General features: G+C 46.7%; 1 protein-coding gene across 6 annotated transcripts; it reads left to right on the top strand.

The window, feature by feature from the left end:
* The first annotated feature begins 1,401 nt into the window (after positions 1 to 1,401).
* On the top strand, positions 1,402 to 23,868 carry KLHL8 (kelch like family member 8). 6 transcript variants are annotated; one of them, XM_051618793.1, is made up of 12 exons: positions 1,442 to 1,505; positions 2,944 to 3,110; positions 3,261 to 3,348; positions 8,537 to 8,854; positions 11,575 to 12,123; positions 14,385 to 14,571; positions 15,269 to 15,412; positions 16,463 to 16,574; positions 19,603 to 19,771; positions 20,300 to 20,459; positions 21,789 to 21,990; positions 22,356 to 23,868. In XM_051618793.1, the coding sequence occupies exons 4-12, from the start codon at positions 8,645 to 8,647 to the stop codon at positions 22,477 to 22,479; spliced, it is 1,857 nt and encodes a 618-aa protein (XP_051474753.1). In that variant the 5' UTR covers positions 1,442 to 1,505; positions 2,944 to 3,110; positions 3,261 to 3,348; positions 8,537 to 8,644; the 3' UTR covers positions 22,480 to 23,868. The 6 variants fall into 6 exon arrangements, with proteins under 6 accessions (XP_051474751.1, XP_051474756.1, XP_051474753.1 ...); XM_051618792.1 differs by lacking the exon at positions 1,442 to 1,505 and adding an exon at positions 1,802 to 2,424; XM_051618791.1 differs by lacking the exon at positions 2,944 to 3,110 and having other exon boundaries at positions 1,402 to 1,505.
* The last annotated feature ends 779 nt before the right edge of the window (positions 23,869 to 24,647 follow it).

Here is a 24,647-nt window from a genome sequence, read left to right as displayed (position 1 = left end):
CTGGTACAGGCTTTTCTTCTCCCCTAGATCCTTTGCAGTTCCTCCAAAATCTGAAGTGGGATCATTCTGATCTGTATTACCTAGGAGATGGCACTAGTTTAGATCTGGGGGGAAGGGGTGGACAACTGGGTGACATTTCTTGGGAATTGTTCTGCCTTCCTCTGCTTCCCATATAATGGCAGCCTTTTCTGTGCCAACAGGAAAGGAGATAAGCTTTGGCATTGCATCAGAAGAGGGAAACAAGGTTAGGACAGAAAAGGAAGGCAACAGACTCATTTTCACTGTGAAACTCTCCTGGGAGGGATGTTTAGCACGTGCTCCAGCAGCATTTTTCTGCCTTCACTCATCTGCAAATGATGAAAAACATATTTTTCACAGAAACCCCTCTCTAAGGGAAAAAGAGCGGCCAAATAAGAGACTAACTACAGCAAGAAGAGCAACTGTCTCATACGGCCCTTGATAAACAAGCAGAGCTGGGACAGAGGGATTCGCCACCCTGCACAGCCACCAGCTCCTGCCGACACCTCTGGTTCTCCGAGGAGATGAAGCAAAGCACAGCCAGAACCTCTCACCTCAGCAGCACAGCACCAAAACCCTCCCCTGGATGGAGCCGCAGCTTAGAGCAGTTCCCGACCCTGCCTGGGCAGTTCTATAAACCGCGGCACATCGCTCCACGGCAGCAAACCCCTCTGAGCGCTTGCCTCCCCTCAACCTGCTGCTTCACCCCTGCTGCTTGCAGGTGGCCCTGGAGGCCTCAGCTCCCACCCCAGCTGCAGGGAGGGCAGAGCAGGGCGAGGAAGCTGCGGAAGGGTCCGGAGAATCAATCTGATGCAGGCCTGAAGGAGCTGGGAATGTGTAGTCTGAGGAAGAGGAGGCTGAGGGGAGACCTCATCAGTCTCTGCAACTGCCTGAAAGGTCATTGTAGAGAGGTTGGTGCTGGTCTCTTCTCACAGGTCATTAGCCACAGAACAAGAGGGAATGGCTTCAAGCTGCAACAGGGCAGGTTTAGACTGGACAGTAGGAAAATTTTTTCCACAGCAAGAGTGGTTAGACACTGGAACAGGCTGCCCAGGGAGGTGGTGGAGTCACCATCCCTCGATGTGTTGAAGGGTCGTTTGGATGTGGTGTTGGTGGAGATGGTTTAGGGGAGAACTGGGTAGAGTAGGGATGGTGGCTGGACTCGGGGATCCCCAGGGGCTTTTCCGACGTGAAGGGCTCTATGACTCGATGAAACGGCGGGAGACGCGTGAAACGCGTCATGACGACGCCGACCCAACCCTTCCTTTCCGCCGGGGCCGGCAGGGGCTGGCAGGGCTGGCAGGAAGGGGCTGGCAGAGCGGGCAGGGGCGGGCAGGAAGGGGCGGGCAGGGGCTGGCAGGGCCGGCAGGAAGGGGCTGGCAGGGCAAGAAGGGGCGGGCAGGAAGGAGCCGGCAGACCCCGCCGCCCCCGCCTCCCGCCCCGCCCCGGGCGCCTCCCGCCCTCCCGGCTCCGCGGCGGCCGCGCAGGTGAGCGGGGCGGGCGGCGGGGCGGGAGGAAACCGGGTCTGTCCCTTCCCCGCCGGCGGGGCCGCCTTCCCCTCCCCTCCCCTCGCGTGTGACGGGGGGTTGCGGCGCCGGAGGCCGGGTTGGGGGGGGGGTTTGTTGTTCTCCTCGCGTCCCTTCTCCCCGCAGGCGCCCGGAGCGGGAGAGCCGGGACCCCGCTCCCGACAGGCGCCCGGTGGGCCCGGCTGCCGTTATGTCGTCGGTTGTTACGCCCGGCCCGGGCTTCAGAGACCCGGGCCGAGCGGGGGGTCCCGGCCGGTGGAGCCGGAACGGGTGCGGGTCCGCGGGCTGGGGCCGCGGGGGGACGCGCTGCCCGGGCCCCCGCGTGTCATCCCCGGCCCCAGAAACCAGTGTCCTGGGCAGCTCACCGCTGGTGGGGAGTGGGTAGAACCGCTTCACTTACCCCAGACCCGCTATTTCTTGTGTTCAGCAGCAGCAAGAAGTGACCCGTTGCTGCTGGGGAGAGCCCTCCCGAGTCCCTGCCCTCTCCTTCCTTCTCAGAGACCTCAGAATTACAGCTGCCACAGCCCCACCAGCTCTTGTTACGGCCTTCTTGCGCTTCCTGCTGCTTTGACAGGTTCCACTTCCCCATCCCCACTCAAGCCAGTTGCTTAGCTAGCTGCTGGGAAGCAGCAGTTAAGCTTTTATCTATTAAGCTTCTATTTATTAAGTGTGCAGTTAGCTCTCCAAGCAGACAGGGCCTCCTAGTTCCTCCTTTGGCTGCTCGTTCCTGCGTTGTCTGCAGGAGTGAAAGTTACAAAAACTCGACTTTCTGGGCCTGTTGCAAAGAAAGGCCTCTGGAAATATAATGAAACAATTCACACCTGAGGGACTATAGGAAAGTACCACAGCAGGGGAAGCAGCTCCCCGCGATGTTAACAAGGTGAGGCCACTACAGGTGTGTCACATGTGGCTTTGATTGCCTGTAACAGAGGTTAAGCTGCAAAAGATTCAGTCATATGCCTTAAAAAAATTTGGTTGGAAGTTTTTTCACTTAGTTTGGGCCTATTCCTTTATAATTTCTGTGTGAGTTCTTGTGCTGTGTAAGAAGTGTGTCCGCTTTGGAACGTGCCAAGTTGTACCTCTAGTTTCTGTGGAGCATGTTATTAGTGATGTACTCGTGACTTGGTTTATTTATAAATCGTTACTGAGGTGTCAGTAGCCTGGCATCCAGTTTTCTTTGCAGAAGCTTGTTTAATCAGTGTGGTCACCAGAGGATGCAGTCGTCGTGTCATTCCTGCCAGCAGTTTGATGCAAAGCAGCACAGTACCATCCTAGCCACTGTCTTTGTTCTTCCCCAGCAGGCTTCACCAAACAGATTTTGTAATAATAATTTCCTGCATTACGGCTTCTTGGGTTGTTTTATTTTGTATTACCTCTGCCCCCTCTTGATTTCTAACAGATTTTTGAAGGAGCCTTGCAGCTCTTGGAACAAAAGGAAGATGAGATTGCTGTGTGGTTTGAACTGTTTGACTTGTGAGTGAAGCATGAGGCTGAAGCCTCAGTGGATCTCTAGATGAGAGAATATGATGGTGATTGTTGGCAGCTAAGGCAGAGAGCTCTGAGAAGGTGGGCCTGGTGGGTGTGTGGGAAATGATGTTTGGCTACAGCTCTGGGATGCTCTGCTGGGTACCATGCCTTGACTTACATGGCCAGGATAAAAGGCAGCTGGCAAATGACTTAGAAATTATTTTGCTTTCCCTTTATACTTCCACATAGGGCTGGACTAAACGCTGCTGTGAAGACCACAAAACTAATGTTCTATATCGTCAGGTCCATCAGAGAAAGCAATTAGTGCCTCTGCTTGGTAAGCACCTATGTTCTGTGTTCCTACAAATGTAAAGTTAACATTTTTATTACATATCAATCAACACTTCACTACACTCCCAAGATTTGCACTGATGTGCAGTGTTTTTTCTTTCGCTTTCTTCTTTTCCCAAAGTTACCTTGCATAAGTCAATCCCTTCCTAAGTACACCTGTAGCTGCAAAGCAGAGCCCTCCTTTGCCATTCTGGGGCTTCTTGTGGGTTTTGGTGGTTGTTCTGGAGCAAAAGTGAATCCAGCATAAGCACCTCATGGCATAGTAGGTTGGTTGGTTGGTTTGGGTGATGCAAAATAGTCAACCGACCTGTCATCCCATAAAGCCCAGAAGACAGCTGGCTTTTCTGAGGTTTGATGGAAGCTGCAATTAAGCCTCAGTAGAACTTAGAGCATATTCATATATTGGATCAAAGGAAGCAGAGAAGAAGCTGTCTCAAAACAGGATTAAGGGATTGCCAGGCAGAATTATTTTCAAAGTGAGATTTTATCTGACTGTGCTTTTCGTGCTCGACAAAACACCTTTTCTGTCCTTTTTCTGTTGCATTTTTGCAAGCAGTCCTCGTTCATGGTGAGCATGTTTATGGCACAAATGAGGCTTTGGTTATAGGAGCAGATGAAAGATGGTGCCAACTGTACTCATTTCACTCTTTTCTGAAATACCTGTATGACAAGTAACACAAAACCATAAAAAATGGGAGCTTTTGCTACAAAGAACCTTTGAAGTACTGAAAGGATCTAGAAATTTTGTCTTAGTCTTAAGACATTTTTTATGGATTTCTACACAAGGAAGCCTTGTGGTTTGAAACAAGCTAAACCAGTTAGATGTGTGGTTTCTGTTTGTGGGGGTTTATTGTTTTTTTTTTGCTTGTTAAATTAACTTTCTGCTGAAAATCACAGTAGGCTAAGACTTGTAATAGTGTTTAACTTGAACTTTTCCCCTGTTTTCAAACCTTGATTTGACCTAATTAGTATGAGCATCTGAGCAGTTTTGCCTCGGTTTCTATAACTCCTGATGGCACTGGTGGATGGAGAAGGGGAGAGCACTGAGGTTTTCCCCCACTATTTTGTCTGTCAGTCCCCCCCTCTCCTCGCCCCCTGTGTTCCTTCTTGGTGGTGCAGCTGTAACCAGACTGAACAGCCAACATCTGCTTGGTGCAGTTCCTACCAAAGCTGCTGCTTGGCTGCAGTTTGCACTGCAGCTGCTTCCTGCCTCTCTCACTTCTCTCCCTCTGTCTCTTCCTTAGCTCTGCCAGCTGCCCTCTTTTCAAATGTTCAAGTTTTCTTCGTGCAGCACAGGGCAACAGCTAGACTTGTTCTGTTAGCTAGATTAAAGTGGAGAAGAACTTGTCACTGCATATCCTTATCTAATCTTGTGGTCAGCAGCACCAGATGATCACCTGCTCTGTCATCATCAGGCTCTGTGTTAGACAGCTTAGTTTTACAGAGCCACACATGCACACCTGTACATATTTATATGCCTGCAGTCTGTTTGCACTCAGGTCACGTGCAGAACCTCACTGCTCACAGGGCTCCTACACACTCTGCATTTCCAGGAGGCAAATTTCTTGTCTCCTTCAGTTCACTTTTGTTTTCAGAGGGAGGATCACTGCCCTCCTCTGCACAGATGATGAGGTGGCTTTTGTTCATCTCGGGGGTGGGCAACTAGATTCCACACAGGGTTGTTAGTGAAGCTTCACCTGACCTGTATCTTGATTTCTGCCAGACTCGTGCCTGCTTTTTTCCAAATTCAGTGCCACTGCTCATAAATAACAAGTGTTGGATTTATGGGGTTTGGAAGACCTCTCTTCTGAACACTGCCTAGTTGGAGTTACAGTGGGAGTTTTTGTTTCTGTTCTGTAGCACTGAAGTGTCTTCCTCCCATGTGTGGAAGAACAAGGGCAATCCTCTCTTTCTGGGGCACTGTCTCCCATGGTACCTGATAGGGGAGGATGTCATGTACTCCAACATCTATGTTGGCTTGTCAGCCAGGATTCCTGGGATTTAACTTCATGACAGTGATTTTCATTCATGTCCTGCTACTGTCTAATGCCTTCCATTTCTTTTTGTTTCAAAATTATTTGAGGTATTTTACCTCTGCTGAAATAAATATTCTACATGACTTGAGGAATTTTACACTTAATTCAGTTTCAGATTTAGCTGGCATGTCTGAATCAAAATCACTTCACTTTAGGATGTTACTGGTATCCAAAGTGCAGCAGATAGAAGGTGCTTGTGCTCTGACCTCCCATCCCTGCTTGATTTGCTAAGTTTGATAGTGAGGAAGAGCTAGGAGGGGATCCTTAACCCCTTGCCTGAGGACCAGAATAGCAGCTCTGGAGCCTGGAATTCCAGCTCCCAGCTGCACTCTGGGAACAGCAGACATCATCAATGTTTCTAAATATTTACCTTGAACAAGAAAATTGCTGACTTGCTCTCAGCAAACAATGTTGAGCTATAAACAAACATCTGGTTTGTTTTATTCAGTCAGACAGTTATTCCGTGGTGGAAAGTGTCGAGCAGCTGTCTACAAGGAATAATAGATGTTATGAATGAGCCAATTCCTTTAGTTTCCTTAGAGTCAGTCACTTTCTGTGGTGTTCACCTACACTCTTAGTTGTAGAACTCTTTGTTCTACAGAGGAAAGACTGTGTGTCCTTGTGTAAGTCTGCAGCGTTCACTAGTACTAAGCCAGTCTCAAGGAGCTGGATGTTCTTGTTGCGTTATTGTTGATTTGGGGAGCAAATCTGTAAATGGCTCTTCTCACTCAGTTTTGGGTTCTTTTTGCATAACTAACAAAGCATTATGCACACTAACCTGAATGCTGATCAGTCCTCCTAGCTAGTGGTTCTTAAGCTAGTGAACTTCTGTATAATTCAGGAAGTGAAAACATAACTTCACATTCTTGGGCTTTTCATATGCTCCCCCTTTAAGGCTGTGCAGTGACCAAAATATTAACCATTCCACTTTGACTGGGAAGGAGTAGGTTTGGAGTTGAACTGTCCTGACCTTCATGGCTTCTGTGTGACTTTCTGGTTTCCAGAGTTTAGTATCTTGATTTGAGCGCTACTAAAACTCATTTCTGTTCCATCTACAATCTGAGAACAGTCAAGGCCTAGAACTAAGCATTCAGATCAGCCCAAACCAGTATTAGCTACAAATGAAACATCTGTCCTCTCCCTCTGTCTGGGTCATGATAGGTTGTATCACACACTTCAGTACATTATCTTAATACTGTGTTTTACCTCTGTAATATTACTTTGTATATAACTGTAGTAGTGCACCCTGTTGATAAAGATGGATTCTTCACAGTAGTTAACTATAGGAGTGGCTCCAATTGTGAAAATCCTTGTGGGTTGTTTTGGTTTTTTTTCAAATAAACAATATAATTCATAACAGGGCTGTTTCTGGATCTGTACAGTGGCCTGGCCCTCCTTCAGAGTGAGCTTTACAGCTGTCTTATGGCTACAGCTGGTACTTTCCCTAGCAGATGATGATTCATTTGAAAACTGTAAGATGAGGATTTGTGGATAGGTATCTAAAAAGATTTGGCTGCTTGAGATGTCTCACAGAAACTAGATGCTCCTGAATTGATGACTTGGGGGAAGAATAAAAATCTTATCTAAGACATTATCTGTCACAGAGTCTCATCAAAATGAAAGTGTGTCATACTACTTCTATCTGAATATTTTCTTAAAGTTATATTAAACATGTTAATTTTTAATGTGTCACAGAAACTTCTTTTTTTCTGAGGAGCAGTAACTGACTTGCTCTTGTGTTCCCATACACTGGTTTGATATTGCCATACTGGGATCTCCCTTCACAGAATCACAGAGTGGTTTGGGTTGGAAGGGACCTTCAAGATCATCTAGATCCAACCCCCCTGCATGGGCAGAGACACCTCCCACCAGCCCAGGTTGCTCCAACCCCATCCAACCTGCCCTTCAACACTTCCAGGGGTGGGGCAGCCTGGTACATGTGCTTCTGTCTGTGGCTGTTTCTCCTTTCTTCCCCTACAATATCAAGTGTGTACTCTTAAGTTTGTCCTAAACTAATAAATCCAAATATGCACTCGACTTCTTCCAAATGAGAGCTCAGCACCTCCAAGACCTTTGTATAAGCATCAGATACAGACGGCCTAGTGGGAGGTGTCCCTGCCCGTACTGGAACTAGATGACCTTTAGGGTCCCTTCCAACCCAAACCATTCTGTGATTCTATGATAAATATGCTCTTCAGTGACTTTGTCTTAACACCTTACAAACTCATTTGCTTCCCTTGCCAAAATCTGACAGAACTGCAGTTTGCCTGCTGAATCAGTAGCTCCGTTCTTTCAAGCAGTGTTCCATTTTATCTTGTGTGCTTCGTAATCTCAGAGCATGTGGATTCACAGTGGAAATCTCACTGAGTTGGCTTTAACACCTTTTAGAAACACAGAGCTGAAACTTGCAATGCACTACTGGGCTGGAAAAAAAATATTGCTCTTTCCCTGTTGCACAACTTCTAGTTGCAACTAAAAAGGTGGACTTCAAGCTTGACCTAACTGAATCCCACAGTAAAAGGAAGAGTAAAATATTTGACTGACAGAAGCAGAAAAACCCTTCTCCCCATTGTCCCTGGTATCCAGGATTCATCTTTCAGCCCTGGGAAAGCTGGGATGTCTGTACAGCTACAATTCCTTTGAGCCAAGCTGTATAAATCTTAGACACCTTAAATATCTGCAGCTAAGCTGGGTGAACACAGTCTAAAATAAAAGCTAGCAGGAGCAAACTTATGTGTAATAAACACTCATGTTCATGCTTTAAATATCAATCTGTTGGATTTAGAAGTTTGCTAGATAAAAGGAAATTATTTTCATTACAAGGTCTTTCTGTAAGTGTAAATTCTTGGTCTCTAGTTCTGTAAAAGCTTTTTATATTTTGCTTAAATGTACAAGGCTGCCCCATCCCTGGCAGTGTTGAAGGGCAGGTTGGATGGGGCTTGGAGCAACCTGGGCTGGTGGGAGGTGTCCCTGCCCATGTAGGGGGTTGGATCTGGATGATCTTTAAGGTCCCTTCCAACCCAAACCAGTCTGTGATTCTGTGATTTATAACATGTCATCAGTCTCAGATACTGGCAGTACCTAATGTCTCATCTGCTGTTTTGTGTTTTGTCTTTGTTTGTTTGGTTTTTGAAACAGGAAGATAAGCAGAATTTAACTGCACTTTAGGCCTTCACTCCTGATGGACTGGATTTTGTCGCGCCAGAAGTTTTTGACTATTCACACACTGAAAGAAGAAAAGAGCCAATGGCTTCAGAATCCATGGTTCCAGAGCAGGCAAAACAACATCTGGTAAAGGGAAAAAGGCGGCAGCCACAGCAGCAGCAGCCCAGGTCTTCCAACAGTGATGGTGAAGATGACAGCTTTGTATTTGAAGCAAATGAGGCTTGGAAGGATTTTCATAGCTCTCTTCTTCGCTTCTTTGAAGCTGGAGAGCTCTGTGATGTTACACTGAAGGTGATAGTCACACATTCATTGTGTTTACCAGTCTGAAAGTTCAGCTATGAACAAGGCTGCTGAAGGTGGCTGTGATTTTGGGCAGGGGCATGGAAGCCACAGAATACCTGGTGCATCTGAGGCACCTCTAGATAAGCTTATGGGTTGGGTTTTTTTCATATTCAGGAAGTTTAGAACTTAAATGGAAACACTTAAGATATTGACAGTCCAAAAGAAGAAGTGCATGACTTTCACCTCACCTACCTTGCTTTCTAAGCAAGCTCCCACAGCTGATCAGTGCCTTACTGTGCAGTTTCAGCTTCTTGTAGCCTTTTTGTACTCACTTTAATGCTCAATTTTATTTCTATTCTTGCATTCTTTATTGCTCTGCTAGATCTTCCATGGCAAACAGGATTTCTGGAACAAATCTAACCTCCAGCATTCTCAAAGAAAGTAAAAAAAAAACAAACCCAGACAACTATGTTCAAAGAGTAAAGGAGGAGGAAACCAGTTTTATGTTTCTGGCATAGCATTGCTTTACTGCAGTCTTTGTATATTACTTACATCCTGATGACAACCAATTCATAGCTAGCAGCACTGGTTGTCAGCACCTGCAAATACCAAGTATGTCTTAGCTAGACATGTTAGTAGTGCCAGATAATCTCTTTTTCTTAAATAACTAAGTGTGGCTCCTATACCAAGAACAAATGACATATGCCTTTAGGAGAAATGGTTTGCCTACCACTTTTACTATTAGATATTAACAGGGAAAAATCTTCCACAGATGTGTGTCCCTGGTGCCCCCTCAGAAGGCATCTCATCTTTCTGAAATGCTTGGGAGATAAGGAAATCTCTGAGGGGAAGAGGTTTTTCTCCTTTCCACCCTGGACATCAGGAGTAGAAGAAGAAAGAACATTTTTCTGTTCTACACAGGAGATACTAAGTTGCCTGTCACCAGGCACTGAGGAATCAGAATCAAAGTGTGATTTGTGCTGGCAGGGACCTTAAAGATCCTCTAGTTCCATCCCCCCTGCATGGGCAGGGACACCTCCCACCAGACCAGGCTGCTCCAAGCCCCATCCAACCTGCCCTTCAACACTTCCAGGGATGGGGCAGCCACAACATCTCTGGGAAACCTGTTCCAGTGTCTCACCACCCTCACTGTGAAGAATTTCTCCTCTTTCATTTGTAATCTAAATCCCAGCTGCTCTTGATGCAGCCTAGGACACAGTTGATTTTTGGACTCCAGTGCATGTTGCCAGCTCACGTTTAGTTTCTCAACCAGCACTCCCAGGTCCTTCTCCTCAGGGCTCTTTCTCAGTCCATTCTCCACCCAACCTGTGTTTGTGCTTGGCATTGTCCCAGTTCATGTAGGACCTTGCACTCGGCCTTGTGCCAAGGAGGCACTAGATGCAGCAGCAGATGGCACCCAACAGGTGACTTGATGCTTGTAGGACACTGAAGGACAATACTGAAGCTGCTCCATACAGCACGAGAGCCACGAAACAGACCTTGCCTGAGAGAGATCATCATCATGTCTTTTTGCATCTGTCATTTTAAAAGAAGTTTTGGGGAAGAAGGTTCTTTTCAGAACTCTGAACAACCATCCTCTTCTCTTGATTTAATCCTCTCTTTTTGCCCTTTCCACCCACCCCTGCAGAAAAGGCAGAGCTCAAGTTAAACACATACTCCTGCTAGGGAAGCTTGTCTTAGAAAATACACTTAATGTGTCTGCAGGCTTCTACAACTGTTCATTTGTAATATGTGTGTGGAGCTACAGTGGTTATGTAAGACTATTAGATTGCCTGCCTTGGTTTCCAGTCCTCAGGTGGAGAATGTAATCTCTGGAGGCTAGAGCAACCCTGTGGACATCTTACTTGAAGGCTTCCTAAATAAGTGTTTCCAAGTAACTGGTCCCTGTACCTTGAACTAGAATTTTCTGGAGGGCTTGCTTTTAGTTTCTGTAGTGCTCATGCATTTCTCATGTTTTAAGAATCATTTGCTCTAGCTGAACTTTCTGCTTTTGTGCATGACTTCTGGTGGTGAGGAACTTGGGCATTGCTGCTGGCAGAACAATTATGGATCTAGCTCTTGGCTCTCAGAATATGATTGTATATATGTGACAGTAGCTGGAAGGGAGCTCTGATGTCATGGGGAGTAGGGTATTTTTTGTGGCAAAACAGCTTCTAAAACTCTTGAATACTTTTAATAATCCCTGTAAGAGCTGTTATTACTGTGGCTTTACATTATTTTGCTTCTGCAAACAGCATTATCAACTCCTCAGCAGTAGTGAAAGCTCAGAGGTTTTAAATTAAGCAGTCTAATAATGTCACTTTAGAATTCACCTCTGCTTAAAGCATCTAAATACACATAAACCAGACAAGCCTACTAGTCTCCTCCTGTCTCCAAGGTGCACCTAGAAGGTTCCTAAGGATGTTTCATATAAAAACTAGGATATGGCTGTTAAAGAAAAGCACGTTTAGTGCATCAGTGCTATTACTTCCTTACCTTAAGGCCTTGCCCTACTTTGGAGGCCAAGGTGACAACTTGGGATGCATTGATCTAAAGTCAGAAGTACAGGGCAAATGGAGTTAGTTTGTTGGAACAAAATTCAGTAACTCAGTGCAGATCAGGTTCAGAATTCTTATGGTAGCTCAACTGCCCCTCCTTTCCTAGCTGCAGATGACATTCCAGTGAAAACTTGGGGGTTTTGCTTCTTTTTCTTTATTTTATTTTTCCAGGTTGGTTCGAAGCTTATCTCCTGCCACAAACTGGTGCTGGCCTGTGTCATCCCTTACTTCAGAGCCATGTTTCTGTCAGAGATGGCTGAAGCCAAGCAGACCTTGATCGAGATCAGGGACTTCGACGGCGACGCGATCGAGGACCTGGTGAAGTTCGTGTACTCCTCCCGCCTCACTCTGACGGTGGACAACGTCCAGCCTCTCCTGTATGCTGCTTGCATTCTCCAGGTGGAACTGGTGGCCAAGGCGTGCTGTGAATACATGAAGCTGCACTTCCATCCCTCCAACTGCCTGGCAGTCAGGGCGTTTGCAGAGAGCCACAACCGCATCGACCTGATGGCCATGGCTGACCAGTACGCCTGCGAACACTTCGCCGAGGTGGTGGAGTGTGAGGACTTTGTCAGCGTGTCCCCCCAGCACCTCCATAAGCTCCTGTCCTCCAGCGACCTGAATATTGAGAACGAAAAGCAAGTTTACAACGCTGCCATCAAGTGGCTGCTGGCCAACCCGCAGCATCACGCCACGTGGCTGTATGAAATACTGGCACAGGTAGGGCAGAGCGAGCCCCCCCCCACCCCGGGCTGCTTTAGTTGGATAACCCAGTTGGGAGGAGCTCAAGGTGTCTCAGCAGTCGGTGCCTCACCTGGTGTTCTCAGTTGTGAGCTGTCAGGGGAGGCAAGTTAGATCTCCAGCACCAGGAAGGAGTAGTCTTCTCCAGTTTCTGTATTCACTGGTGGCTGGGGAGCCAGCAGAAAGGTGGACCTGTGTTAGAACACAGACTTCTTAGATTTACACAGATTGGAGAACATAAAACCATCACTTCCTTTGGTTTGGTGTAACTGCAGCCTGGAATGCTCACTTCCCTCACTGGTATTTGTATGTAAGAAAGGAGAGCAAAGGTTTTTCACATGACTAGGAAAGTAGCCATGAAGATGGCTACTTAGTAATGGAGATGTCATATCAAGTCGTGCTACATGTAGAATATTCAGTGTATTTAATTAACAGAAGAGCAAGCTGTCCAAAACCATTCAATGATTCTATGTGTTAGCCCAGCAAGCAGGCTAGGAAACCTAAGCTTGACCCTTGAATGCTCACTAGACAAGCACTGCTAGTCATATCTGTAGGATCTGAAAGGAGTTTGCAGTTTAATTGTCTAGGCTTGAAGCAAGTCCACTGCTTCTGAAATAAACACAGCTGTCAAGAAGTCTCTCAGCTGGACAAGCTGAACTTCTTTGAACACCCACTGGACCTCCTCCTGCCACAGTGTTAGGGACTTCAGTTATTCTAGCTCCATCTGTGCTGGTTGTGGGAGTTTAAAATACAGTACTTGAGCCAGGTATGGCTAACCTGTGCTAGGGGAGGAGGGGGGAGCATGCCATGCACTGCAAAACATCCCATGCATCTTAGCAGGTAGGATCAACTGGGCTGTTTCAGTTGTCACTGAACTCCAACTTGAGTATTTTGCATTTGGCAGAACTGCCAATACTTGTGTCATGTGAGTAATGAGAGGCCCACTAACCTGCTGCTGTCATTGTCTGCGTGCCTCATTTTTCACATTTCCTGGTAAAAGATGACAACTCTGTCTTCCAAAAACCTCCTGTTTCACATAGACTATCATGAGGTTATTGGTACAAACAGTATTATTTGAGATTTAAAAAATAAATTGGATGTTTATCCAGTTGAGTTAGCAGGTTAACAGCTTTATTCTATTCATGGACACCCGAGTCTAGAACAAAGCAATGAAAAAAGTGGACTCCTTCCTGTAAATAAGAGTTATTTGCAGGAGTGTATGGAGCCTTTAGTTGATTTAGAAGACCAGGACGGGGCTTCTTAATATTTCTTGTCCACATAATCAGCCTTACAAGTTAAACTGTTATAATGAGGTTCTGAATTTGTTAGCCTTGAGTTCTTCCCCCAGCACTAACCTCATGAGTTGATTAGCAGGGCTATGGTGCTGCTCTTAATCAGCCTAAAATAAGCCAAGCCAAACCAAAGTAAAGGAAGAAATGGGAGTGAAAGCAAGTGGCTAATGAAGAACAAGTAGAGACACTTGCTTACCTGAAGAGAGGGACACTCAGCTATAGAACAGCACCATCCTGCAGCTCTCAGGAGCAGAGATAGACTTTTTCACCATGACTGCTGAGCTGCTTCAGAGTGCTGATTCCAAAACTTAGGAAGTCAGAGGGTGGTTTTACTTCCCCTCCTGCTAACACCTGTCCCACCTTTCTGCCTGATTGTACTCCATATTCCTCACTGTTTCCCTCCCAAGGACAAATAGAAGGTTTGCTGAAAGAAATGGCTGTGAGGAGGAGGACATTGCAAGGCAGTCTTGGCAAGGCTGACCTTGTTCCAGATGTGCCCCATCACCAGGGGTTGCTCTGGGCAGTGACTGCCTGTAGCCTCACCCAGAAGGAGCATTCCATTCCTCAGCCCGCTCACCTGCCCTCTTCTGTGGAACCACAGGAGGGATTTGGGGAAGGAAACAATTTGCTCTCAACCTATTTTTTAACTGATTTTTTTGTAATCCTTCCTCAGCTCAGCCTGAGCCAAGGGACAATTCTCCACCGCTGCTGAAACGCCAACGGTTGTAGCAAACATTTGTCACCCAAAAGAACTGTTTCTATTTCTGTTATGCTGGGGGGAAAAAAAAAAATAAATCCCAAAACCAACTATGAAAGCCACTCTCTTCAGGGAAGAGCATGGGGCTGGCAGCTGGCTCAGAAGCTGCCATCTGTTCTGTGTGTGTCACTGTGAATGGTGAGACTCAAGTCAGTTCAGCCAGTTACTCCAACTGTCTTCATTTCTGTCAGGTACGGCTGCCTCTCTTGCCCATTTGTTTCCTAATGGGTGTTGTGGCCAAGGAAGAAATTGTCAAGCAGAATCTAAAATGTAGGGATTTGCTGGATGAAGCAAGAAACTACCACCTTCACCTGAGCAGCAGGGCAGTGCCAGACTTTGAGTACTCCATTCGCACAACACCAAGGAAGCAGACTGCTGGTAATTAAATGTGTGTCTGATTATCCAGTAGGGAGTGGTGTGGAGAAAAGGTGGCACGTGTGTGCAGTGTTAGGTAGCTTGGCATAAATGGTTGTTAATGACTTGATGCAGAATTGGGAAAGCCTCGGTGTACCTCGCTGGTAATTAGGTCATGTGCTGTGTTTCCCTAGCAGAACTGTAGCAGTCATTTTCTGTCTTCAGTGTGTTAATTATCCTGATTGTCTCTCTCTCTAGTGAATGTAGAACTGTTAAGTCTGTTATGTGGAGGCAGTACACTTAAAGCTAGACCAAAACCAATGGACACTTAGCTTCTGGTGTGAGAAGGTTCAGCTAACTTTTAAACTCTTTGGCTAACCTATACCACAAGTGAGTGATGAGTATTAGACTGCAATTCCTGATGTTTACATGGATATATGTAACAAGCTGTTTAGCTCCCTAAGCAAAAAAAAAAAAAAAAAATCACAAAAAGTGTGTTTAAAATAGCCATTGTTTTTACAAGAGCAAAAGAGATAGTTAATTGCCAGAGCAGCTTGCCAAGCAAAGGCCAAAATCCAGCATCCAGTTACACAGAACAATGACTGTGCCCCTTGAAGACAAATGGGACTTTGGGACTTCATAATTTTCTATTCACTCTGCTTTGCAACTTGGTCCCCCATCTTCCTGCTAGGGTTCTGGAAACCTCTTTTGTCTCCCTCAGGTGTGCTGTTCTGTGTGGGTGGCAGAGGTGGATCTGGGGACCCGTTTCGCAGCATTGAATGTTACTCTGTCAGTAAGAACAACTGGTTCTTTGGCCCTGAAATGAACAGCAGGAGAAGGCACGTGGGGGTGATCTCTGTGGGAGGTCAGTAATCCTATTCAAGCAACCCTATTCAAAAGGCACTTGTTTCCTCCTTGTGCTGGAATTGGTACTTTTGCTAGAAATAAATGTCTTTCAATGGCCTAACTGTTGGATATTCTGATATTCTTCAGTTTAGTAAAGCTTCCTAGGTGAAGGGTCTTTTGATTCTGAAACAATCTGAGAGCATGCTTCTGGAAAAGACAGGACTGCAGGCTGAGAGAGCTGGGGTTGCTCAACCTGCAGAAGGCTCTGGGGAGACCTGCCTGCAGCCTTTCAATACCTAGAGGAGGCTTATAAGAAAGGTGGGACAGACTTTTAGGCAGGGCCTGTTGCCCCTGACAAGGGGTGATGGTTTTAAACTGAGATTTAGACTAGTTATAAGGAAGATTTTTTTTTACAATTAGAGTGGTGAGACAGTGGAACAGGTTGTCCAGAGAGATGGTAGATGCCCAGGAAATGTTCAAGGGCAGGTCGGATGGGGCTCTGAGCAACCTAAGCTGGTGGGAAGTGTCCCTGCTCACTGCAGAGGAGGCTGGACTGAGTGACCTTTAAAGGTCCCTTCCAACCCAAACTATTCTATAGCGTCAAGTCTTAATAGGTGATTTATTTTAATCCATGTGGAAAACATGGCCTTACATGGCAGAGTCAGCCAGAATTTGATAGTACCCATACCCTTCATACTTAGACCAATACAGGCACAGCACTAAGACCCTAACTCTCCCAAGAGCAGACCTGCCTTAATTTTTGGCTCTCACATCTTCAGAAACCAGGTCTGTGCAGTCCAGAGCAGCTTCTCACCCGTGATGCCATTTTTCTTTGTATGTGGCAGACCTTGTGTTGCTGCAGCAGAACAGGGATCATTTTTTACCTTCTTTGGTTGAGTACTGCATATAAAAATACAAAATGTATACTTATTAAAAGCCTGATATTAGAAACATGTGAAAACTTTAACCTTTAAGCTTTTTATCTCCACATAAGCCAGGGATGTTGCAGAAAGGAAAACAAAAATGCTGCCAAGCAATCTTGGTACTGAAATATGTGGATGTGTTTCAGGTAAAGTCTATGCAGTAGGTGGACATGATGGAAATGAACACTTGGGAAGCATGGAAGTATTTGATCCTCTCACAAACAAGTGGATGATGAAGGCATCGATGAACACAAAGAGGTACATGTCCTATGGTCCTAAATTTCAGTCCTAGTCTGTGATGTATCATTTCTTGTTGTTGCTGAAAAACATCATGTTTGTTCTGCTTTTAGTTGGGTTTCCAACCTGTGCCATTTTTAGGACTTTTTTCCTCCTATTTTGGGATTTTATGCTGTCAGAAACCCTTTTTTACTGTCTATAAAGCAAACAAATATCCATTACACGCTGGCAGACATCACAAACATGCACAGAGATGCAGGTATCTTACTAGAAGTATTTCAGTGCAAAACTGCATAATCCTCCTCTTTAGGGAGAGGCCCTGGCTTGTAATACTGGCTGTGTTTGTTTGGCTCTGTTGTCCCTCTTATCTGTTTTTCTTGGTGCTGTGGCTGGCTTCTGAAGCAGAGAGCTCTCCTACTCCAGCTGTGCTTACATTCTGATATCTAGGACCTTTCTTTTATGCCCAACAAAGAATTTAAAACTGATTAACTGGTTCTGTGGGGTTTTTGCTCTTTTTTGAGCATGAATATGATGCAAGCCAGCAGAACATATTCAGTGAGATCCTTCAAGCCCAGGAAACCCTCAGCTGCCTGTGTGTTTGCCACAAGAGGCCAGAAGGCTTAAAACACTGGTAGTCAAACTGAGGACTTGTCTTGCCTTGTGACATTTTAAGATTCTTTTAAGCATGTGTCCATTATGCTGGACACATATCTGTAACTTTTTGTTTCTGCTGTCATTTAAGCCAACCTCCTTAATTCTCCATTCTATTTGTCATGTGTTGTTTCTAAAAGTATCATGTACAAGTAGAAGTAAGACATTGAGCACAGCCTAGTCCTGAAGCTGTTTGTATCTGTGACCTACCCAAGACCCAGACTTCTGGAAGTGGCTTTTTGCTCCTCTTCCTCCCTCCTGCCACTGTATTCTCAGCAAACACTAGCCCTAGATTTCTGTGATGTTTCTTACTCTGTGTCTTGGTAAATGACAGGGCTGCTGTGCCTTGGCTGCACCCCACTCCTCCCATGGATGGAGGTGCTGTCAGAACACTAGGTAGAGAAAAAACCCTGCCACCATTGGTGGTGTCTGTGTTCTCTGCTGTAGCAATTGAAGATAAGCCCAAGATGTTACCACAATATCTGCTCTATAGAAAAATGGTGCCTCCTTTCCTCTTGCCTTGGGATTGGTGAACCTGCCCTCTGTGTAGTGAGACAGGAAGGTTCTTGGTGAAATGATGTGCCTCCTGTCTTGTTAGGTGAAGGAGAAAGTTAATGCTTACACTCTAGACCATACTTACTGATTGTACCCTGATTTTGATAGATTCAACAGAAAAAATCTGGTAGATTTTTAGCACAGACTTAATAGAAAGTAACAGAAAGGAAAAAAACTGCAGTTAAACCTTGCTGGAGTTTCATAGTAACATCTGCCACAGGTTTGCCTTTCAATATAGGATCATAGAATTGTTTTGCCTGGAAAAGACCCTTAAGATCATCAAGTCCAACCCTTAACCCAGCACTGCCAAGGCCCTTGCTGAGCCAGAGCCCTGAGCAGCACATCTACACAGCTTCAAGTGTCTCCAGGGATGCTGACTCCACTACTTCCCTGGACAAGCTGTTCCAGGGCCTCACAACCCTTGGCAAATTATATTCTCCTCCCCTGGCTACTATGCATACAATAATTTAACAGCCCCCAAAAAATAATCTCTGAATTCCATCAGGAGCTCTACCAACAAAGTTAAAAACCAGCAAGTTTTGGTTCTCCATCAGCTTCAGTAAGATAGGTGTAAAATTCAGTACCAAGATTGGAAAAATCAAACAACTAAGCTCATCTTACATATCCAAGCATGAAGTAGAGGATTTGGGTCTCAGGTGACATTCAGTCAAAACAGTATTCTATGCTCCCCTGCTTTTCTTTAAACAGCAGCTTTTGTCTTTTTGCAGTCTAAAACATTCTAGCTGCAGCAGTCCTGCTCATCAAGCAATAACACATGAGTGCTTGGGAAAGCTGAGGTCAAGTTCTTAAATTTCTGTTCCTTTTTTTCCCCATAGTGTGAAACAGGTGCCAGTTGGGTCACACTGCACTTGGTGGGTTTTTCCAATTCCCTTTTGTTAAGAATTTGCACTGAGGGATTGAGTGCACCCTCATCAGGTTTGCTGATGACACCAAGCTGTGTGGTGGGGTCAACAACTGGAGGGAAGGGTGACCATCCAGAGGGACATTGACAGGCTTGAGGTGGGCCCATGTCAAGCTCAGAAAGTTCAACAAGGCCAAGTGCAGTATCCTGCACCTGGATCTGGGCATCCCATAATTATAGATTTGGTGGAGAATGGCTTGAGAACTGCTGAGATGAGAAGGACTTGGGAGTGATGGTGGATGAGAAACTCAACATGAGCCAGCACCATGCACTGGAGCCCAGAAACCAAACATGTTCAGGGCTGCAACAAAAATAGTGTGGCCAGCAGGGCCAGGGAGGGGATTTTGCCCCTCTGCTCTGGTAAGACCCCACCTGCAGCACACCAGTTCTGGAGCCTCCAGCATACGAAGGACATGGAGCTCCTGGAGAGAGTCCAGAGGAGGCCATGAAGATGGTCAGAGGGCTGGAGCAGCTCTGCTCTGGAGACAGGCTGGGAGAGTTGGGGTGTTCAGCCTGGAGAAGAGAAGGCTCCAGGGAGACCTTAGAGCACCTTCCAGTGCCTGAAGGGGCTCCAGGAAAGCTGGGGAGGGGCTTGGGACAAGGGCAGGAAGGGAGAGGACAAGGGGCAATGGATTAAAACTAGAAGAGAGGAGATTGAGGTGAGACATTAGGAGGAACTTCTTGAGTGAGGGTGGTGAGGCACTGGCCCAGGTTGCCCAGAGAAGCTGTGGCTGCCCAGAGAAGCTGTGGCTGCCCCATCCCTGGCAGTGTTGAAGGGCAGGTTGGATGGGGCTTGGAGCAGCCTGGGCTGGTGGGAGGTGTCCCTGCCCATGCAGGGGGGTTGGAACTAGATGATCTTGAAGGTCCCTTCCAACCCAAATGAATCCATGATTCTATGACTGACCCCATGCTTTTCTTCAGGAGAGGAATTGCTCTGGCCTCCCTGGGTGGCCCCATTTATGCCATTGGGGGGCTGGATGACAACACCTGCTTCAGCGACGTGGAACGATACGACATCGACTCTGACCGGTGGAGCACGGTGGCCCCTATGAACACTCCCAGGGGAGGAGTTGGCTCTGTAGCCCTCATGGTAAGTGACTGTTCCCCCCCCCTACCCTCCTAGTCAGGGCCAGCTGAGAATCAAACCTGCTTTTCAAGCTGCTTCTACACAGCAGAGCACAAGATCAATGAGATGCAGGTGGTGGGTCTGAGCACCTCCAGTCATCCAAAGGCTGTGGAACTGAGCACAAGGGGAGGGCCTTGAGGAGAACACTCACCTCAAACAGAACTGCACTCTGATTCAACAGGTTCTGGGAACAAGTACTAGGACCCTTCTAACACCACTAGGCTTCATGTCTCTTTCAGAAGTTTGTCACTATGTTTAAAAGCTCTGAAGGCACCTGCACTTTCACCCCCATCACCACGTGGACTTTGCAAAACATCTGCAACACTACTTACTTTTTTCACTTCCTTAATTGGAAGATAAAATAAGCCTGTTGTTGACGTTAAATAAAATTATTAGGACCTTATGAATACACCATTTTTTCCCCCTATATTTTTAACATTGCTTCTGAAAAGCCCATTAAACACATGACAACTAATCTCTCTACTTTTCCAGAGCCATGTCTATGCTGTGGGTGGCAATGATGGGGTAGCATCTCTTTCCAGTGTGGAGAAATATGATCCCCATCTGGATAAGTGGATGGAAGTGAAGGAGATGGGTCAGAGAAGAGCTGGCAACGGGGTCAGCGAGCTCCATGGCTGCTTGTATGTTGTGGGTGAGTAGGCAGGTGGCTTTTGGTAGTGCTGTCTCTGCCAAGGACTGGCCTTTGGAAGAGGCTGCTGGTGCTGGAGGAACTAGGGAACAGGCAGACCTGACCTGGGCTTTGTGTTCTCAGGCAGGAGAAGAAAGCAAGCACAACCAGGGCTTGGTAGCCTAGGGTACAAAGCAGCTCCTGATCCGCATTCTAGGAGGCCTGTACTGGTCAGAACAGTACACTGAAAATCCTCTCAAGACTCACTAGTCTTGACTTTCCTTCTAGGAAAATGAGTCTTAAATTCACACACTTAAGCACTCCAGTTCTGCTCTGAGTGTAGACTACAGCAGCTTTTTCACATGGTGGTGACACTTACTCCACAGCTGGCTGCCCTAGGCCTGCTGTGTTCTGCTCTACCTTGCACTTACCTGCTTTCCTGAGGGAGGAAGATGCCAGGAGGGCTGTAGTGGTGGCTGCAGAGCTCTGCCTTGCTGGGGTTGACCTCCAGCCAACACTGAGCACCACCCTTCCCTTTCCCAGTGCCCTGGGGAGGATGAAAAAGGTATACAATTTAAGGGAACCAGGATGATGATTTTCATAATAGTATATACTAAACATGTGACACAGCCAAACTGCTCACCAACCACTGCCTGGGGCCCAGCTAGTTCCCCAGCAGTGATCCCCCTCAGCCAACTCCCCCCCACTGGATATCCTGTGGGATGGAGGGTCCCTTTGGTCAGCTGTCCTGGCTCTGCTCCCTCTCAGGTTGTTGTGCAGCTCCTCACCCAGCACAGGAAGCTGAAGAGTCCTTGACTGACCACAAGCATTCCTTGGCAAAACTGAAATACCAACATTCTTCTCATACTGACTCCAAAACAAAGCACTATACAAGCTGCTAGGAAGAAAATTAACTCTATCCTGCCCAAGTAAACATTCCTCTGACAGCTGCCCCAGCAAGGGGAACACATCCCTGTGGTGTTACTTGAGGCCTTTTTTTGCCCAATTAAATATTGAGCAATGCTGTAATTGGAAAATACCACAAGTTCTGCTTAAGGCAGCATAAGATTAGGACCATCCTTTTGCTGGTCTCAAGGTTTATTTTCTATTCCAAATTAGAAACACCTCCATTATAACCATATGTAAGATGAATAGAAGGGGGGAAAAAAAAAAAAAAGAGTAACACCTCTCCTTGCAACTTGAGTAGAGCAAATTGTCACTCTTGGTGATGTCAGATGAGTTTTTAGGAGCTTGTGAAGTTCATATGAGTAAATGGAGCTGGAGAACAGCCTTTTAACACTAGTCTGGGTGTCACCAGTGGCTAAAACTGGTAACATGCTGGTTTCTTTGCAGGTGGCTTTGATGACAACTCTCCTCTGAGCTCAGTGGAGAGGTTTGACCCCCGCAGTAACAAGTGGGAGTACGTGGCAGAGCTGACCACTCCCAGGGGTGGTGTGGGCATAGCCACCCTGATGGGGAAGATCTTTGCAGTTGGAGGCCATAATGGCAATGCCTACCTGAACACTGTGGAAGCCTTCGACCCCCTGGTCAATAGGTAATGTACATGGGTTTTGTCTGGCTTGATAAGGCAGTGGAAGGAAAGCAGAAGGTAAGAGAATTGGTGTGCAGCAGGAGTAGTCATTAAGTGATAAGCAAGGCAGGAGAGCTGCATCTGCCCCTGGGCTGTTCTTGTAAACATGAAGCTCCTCCCCTCCACCCATTGTCCTTCATTCCATAAGAATGTACTTCCTTCTGGTTCACACTAAATTTACCAGTGAAAGAGTCAGAATAAACCAGCAGAGAGTGGTTTTGTGCAAACAGCTGGGCTGTACAGGGGCCTTTCAGGCACAGAAAAGAAATGCTTCCCAGTTGCTCGAGGCCGGAACTTACTCTGCTTTTGTCTCTTGCCATCTTCTTCAGGTGGGAGCTGGTGGGCTCCGTGTCGCACTGCAGGGCAGGGGCAGGTGTGGCTGTCTGCTCGTGTCTCAGCAGCCAGATCCGGGACGTGGGACAAGGATCCAGCAACGTTGTGGACTGCATGTGAGCTCTGCTGCCTCCTCCGAATCCCTGGGGAATGACAGTGAGGAGGCACCGCGGAGCTTCTACACACCGTGTTTTGTGTGGTCTGGTCAGAAATAAAGCCAGGACGTTTTCTTCCTGCAAATGCTACCTGCTGCAACTGCAGAACTTGTGGTGGCTTTTCTGTCAAAAAGGATAGAGGGAAGCCTGTGAATACATGGAAGAAAAAGTCTGACTCAGAGGAGGAAACCTACCAAGAGCTGCAGTAATCCCATTTTTGAGAAGCTGCAATTGTACAATCCTTTGAGGCAGCTGTTGCAGGGATGCATGACTGAGCTGTGACCCAGGCATGAGGTGAGGAGAGAGACCAGCTGGTACTGATGAGCCTCACTCAAGGACCCTGCTACGTTTTTTGCAAGACTCTGGTGCCATTTAATGTGACTTATTTCCAGGAATGTATCCTTAAACATTTCCTAATTGTACAAGAGCTGTGTAACACAAGGTTTTAGAAGGTAACAACATCCCTGTTGCACACCAAGGTAACAGGGAAGTGTCACTGCCTACCTCCCAAGGGACTGCTGGCAGCAGTGGGAATTGCAGGTACTCAGGCTGAAACATGTCTTTCAAAGTACTTCCTCAAGCTAAGCCACTAGTAAGAAAGCAGCAAAGATTCTTGACCCAAGTTTAGCCACTGGAACACCCAAGTCTTCATTACAAGTTGTATTAACCAGCTGTCCTCAAATTTATGTTAAGAGGACATTTCTGAAGCAACAAGAGTAAGTTCTTCTGGGAAATGAAGGCTTCCCTGGTGTCTGAATCACCATTTTTACATCACATGGAAACAAACCAGCAGTGTTAGAAAGGCCTTGAAACACAACACAAGGAGAGGAGCTGCCCTGTGTCAGTACCCAGCAGCAACTCTGTGCTAATTCTACAGGTACTGCCTCTTTTAAGATACTTAGATCACAAACAGGCAGATTAAAGCTTACATAAACCAAAGAGAATGAGCAACAAAAAGAATCAGAAATAAACCAGTACTTATATCAAAACCTGACTTAGAAGCTCAACAGCAGTTTGTACAAAGGCATCTTGTTAGAAACCCTGAATTTCAAGTGGAGCCCAGCAGGAAAGGCTGCTGATTCCTGCTCCTTCACCACCCTGAACAGGCCAACAACTCACAATCCTTCATGACCAAAGTTTCACCTCACCAGGTTGTTCCAGGGAGAGCAGCAAACTTCTCTGCACTCAGCTCCAGGGAAGAGGCAGGACAAGCACAGGGCACAGCCACCTTGTGTTGTCAAGTTCCCATCCTTGAGCTCTTCCTTCTCCCATGGCTTGCACTCAGGTAGCACCCAGGGACAAAGTGAATGGTACTGAGAATCATGGAACACTGCAATAAAACATTTGTACTTCAGAGCACCATGTCTGGAGCATGACTGGAGCATGTTCCTGTGGGGAAACATTTCACCTGGGAGTGGGTTTTGCTTTCTGCAGAGTGTAATGCTCAGCAGGAAGCCTTTGGCATCAGGGAAATCCCTGTGTCAGCCCTGGGAGCTGTACCAAGCATGTGGCCACCCTCGTGGTGCTTCTGGCTCTTCATCTGCCCAGGAGGGGTGGAAACAAGGTGCAGCCTCCCTCTCTGGAACCAGACAGCTTCTCTTCTGGATGTCCTGGCTTGCAGGAAAACTTTTCCACCAAGTAATACTGGGTGTGAAGCCAGATGCTTCTGTTGTCTTTCAGTCCCCATCCCCCTCCCCCAAGACTCCCAACAACCTTTGTGACCAGGCTCCTGGAGCCACATTCCCCAGGGCTGGCAGGAAAACTGCAAGGCAGGTTGAGAAGGGAACAGCCCTGTTGCCAGTGGAGGGGTGTCCACATGATTCCTCTGAGATGGCACCACAGCTACAAAGACTTCCTCCACCACTGCTTCTGGAAACACTAGTGCTCAGGAATCTGACACAGCTCAGGACAGCTGAGGGCCCAGGCTCTTGCAATTCCTGCTGCCGTTCCTGGAGAGAAGGTGAAGCACCAGAGCAGGCAAACTACTCAATAACTGTATAGAATGATGTGACTTTTGGCAAAGATCATGAAAAGTGTGCTTCATCAACCATGAAAAGTAAAACAACCAGAACATCCCACCACATACCTCCACTAACTTAGAAAACACGGGGCAGATCACAACAAAACTGGTGA

Source organism: Apus apus, chromosome 4 (genome assembly GCF_020740795.1).
Source record: "Apus apus isolate bApuApu2 chromosome 4, bApuApu2.pri.cur, whole genome shotgun sequence".
Lineage (NCBI taxonomy): Eukaryota > Metazoa > Chordata > Aves > Apodiformes > Apodidae > Apus > Apus apus.
Note: the sequence above shows the minus strand (reverse complement) of the source record. Positions and strands in the feature narration are given on the sequence as shown.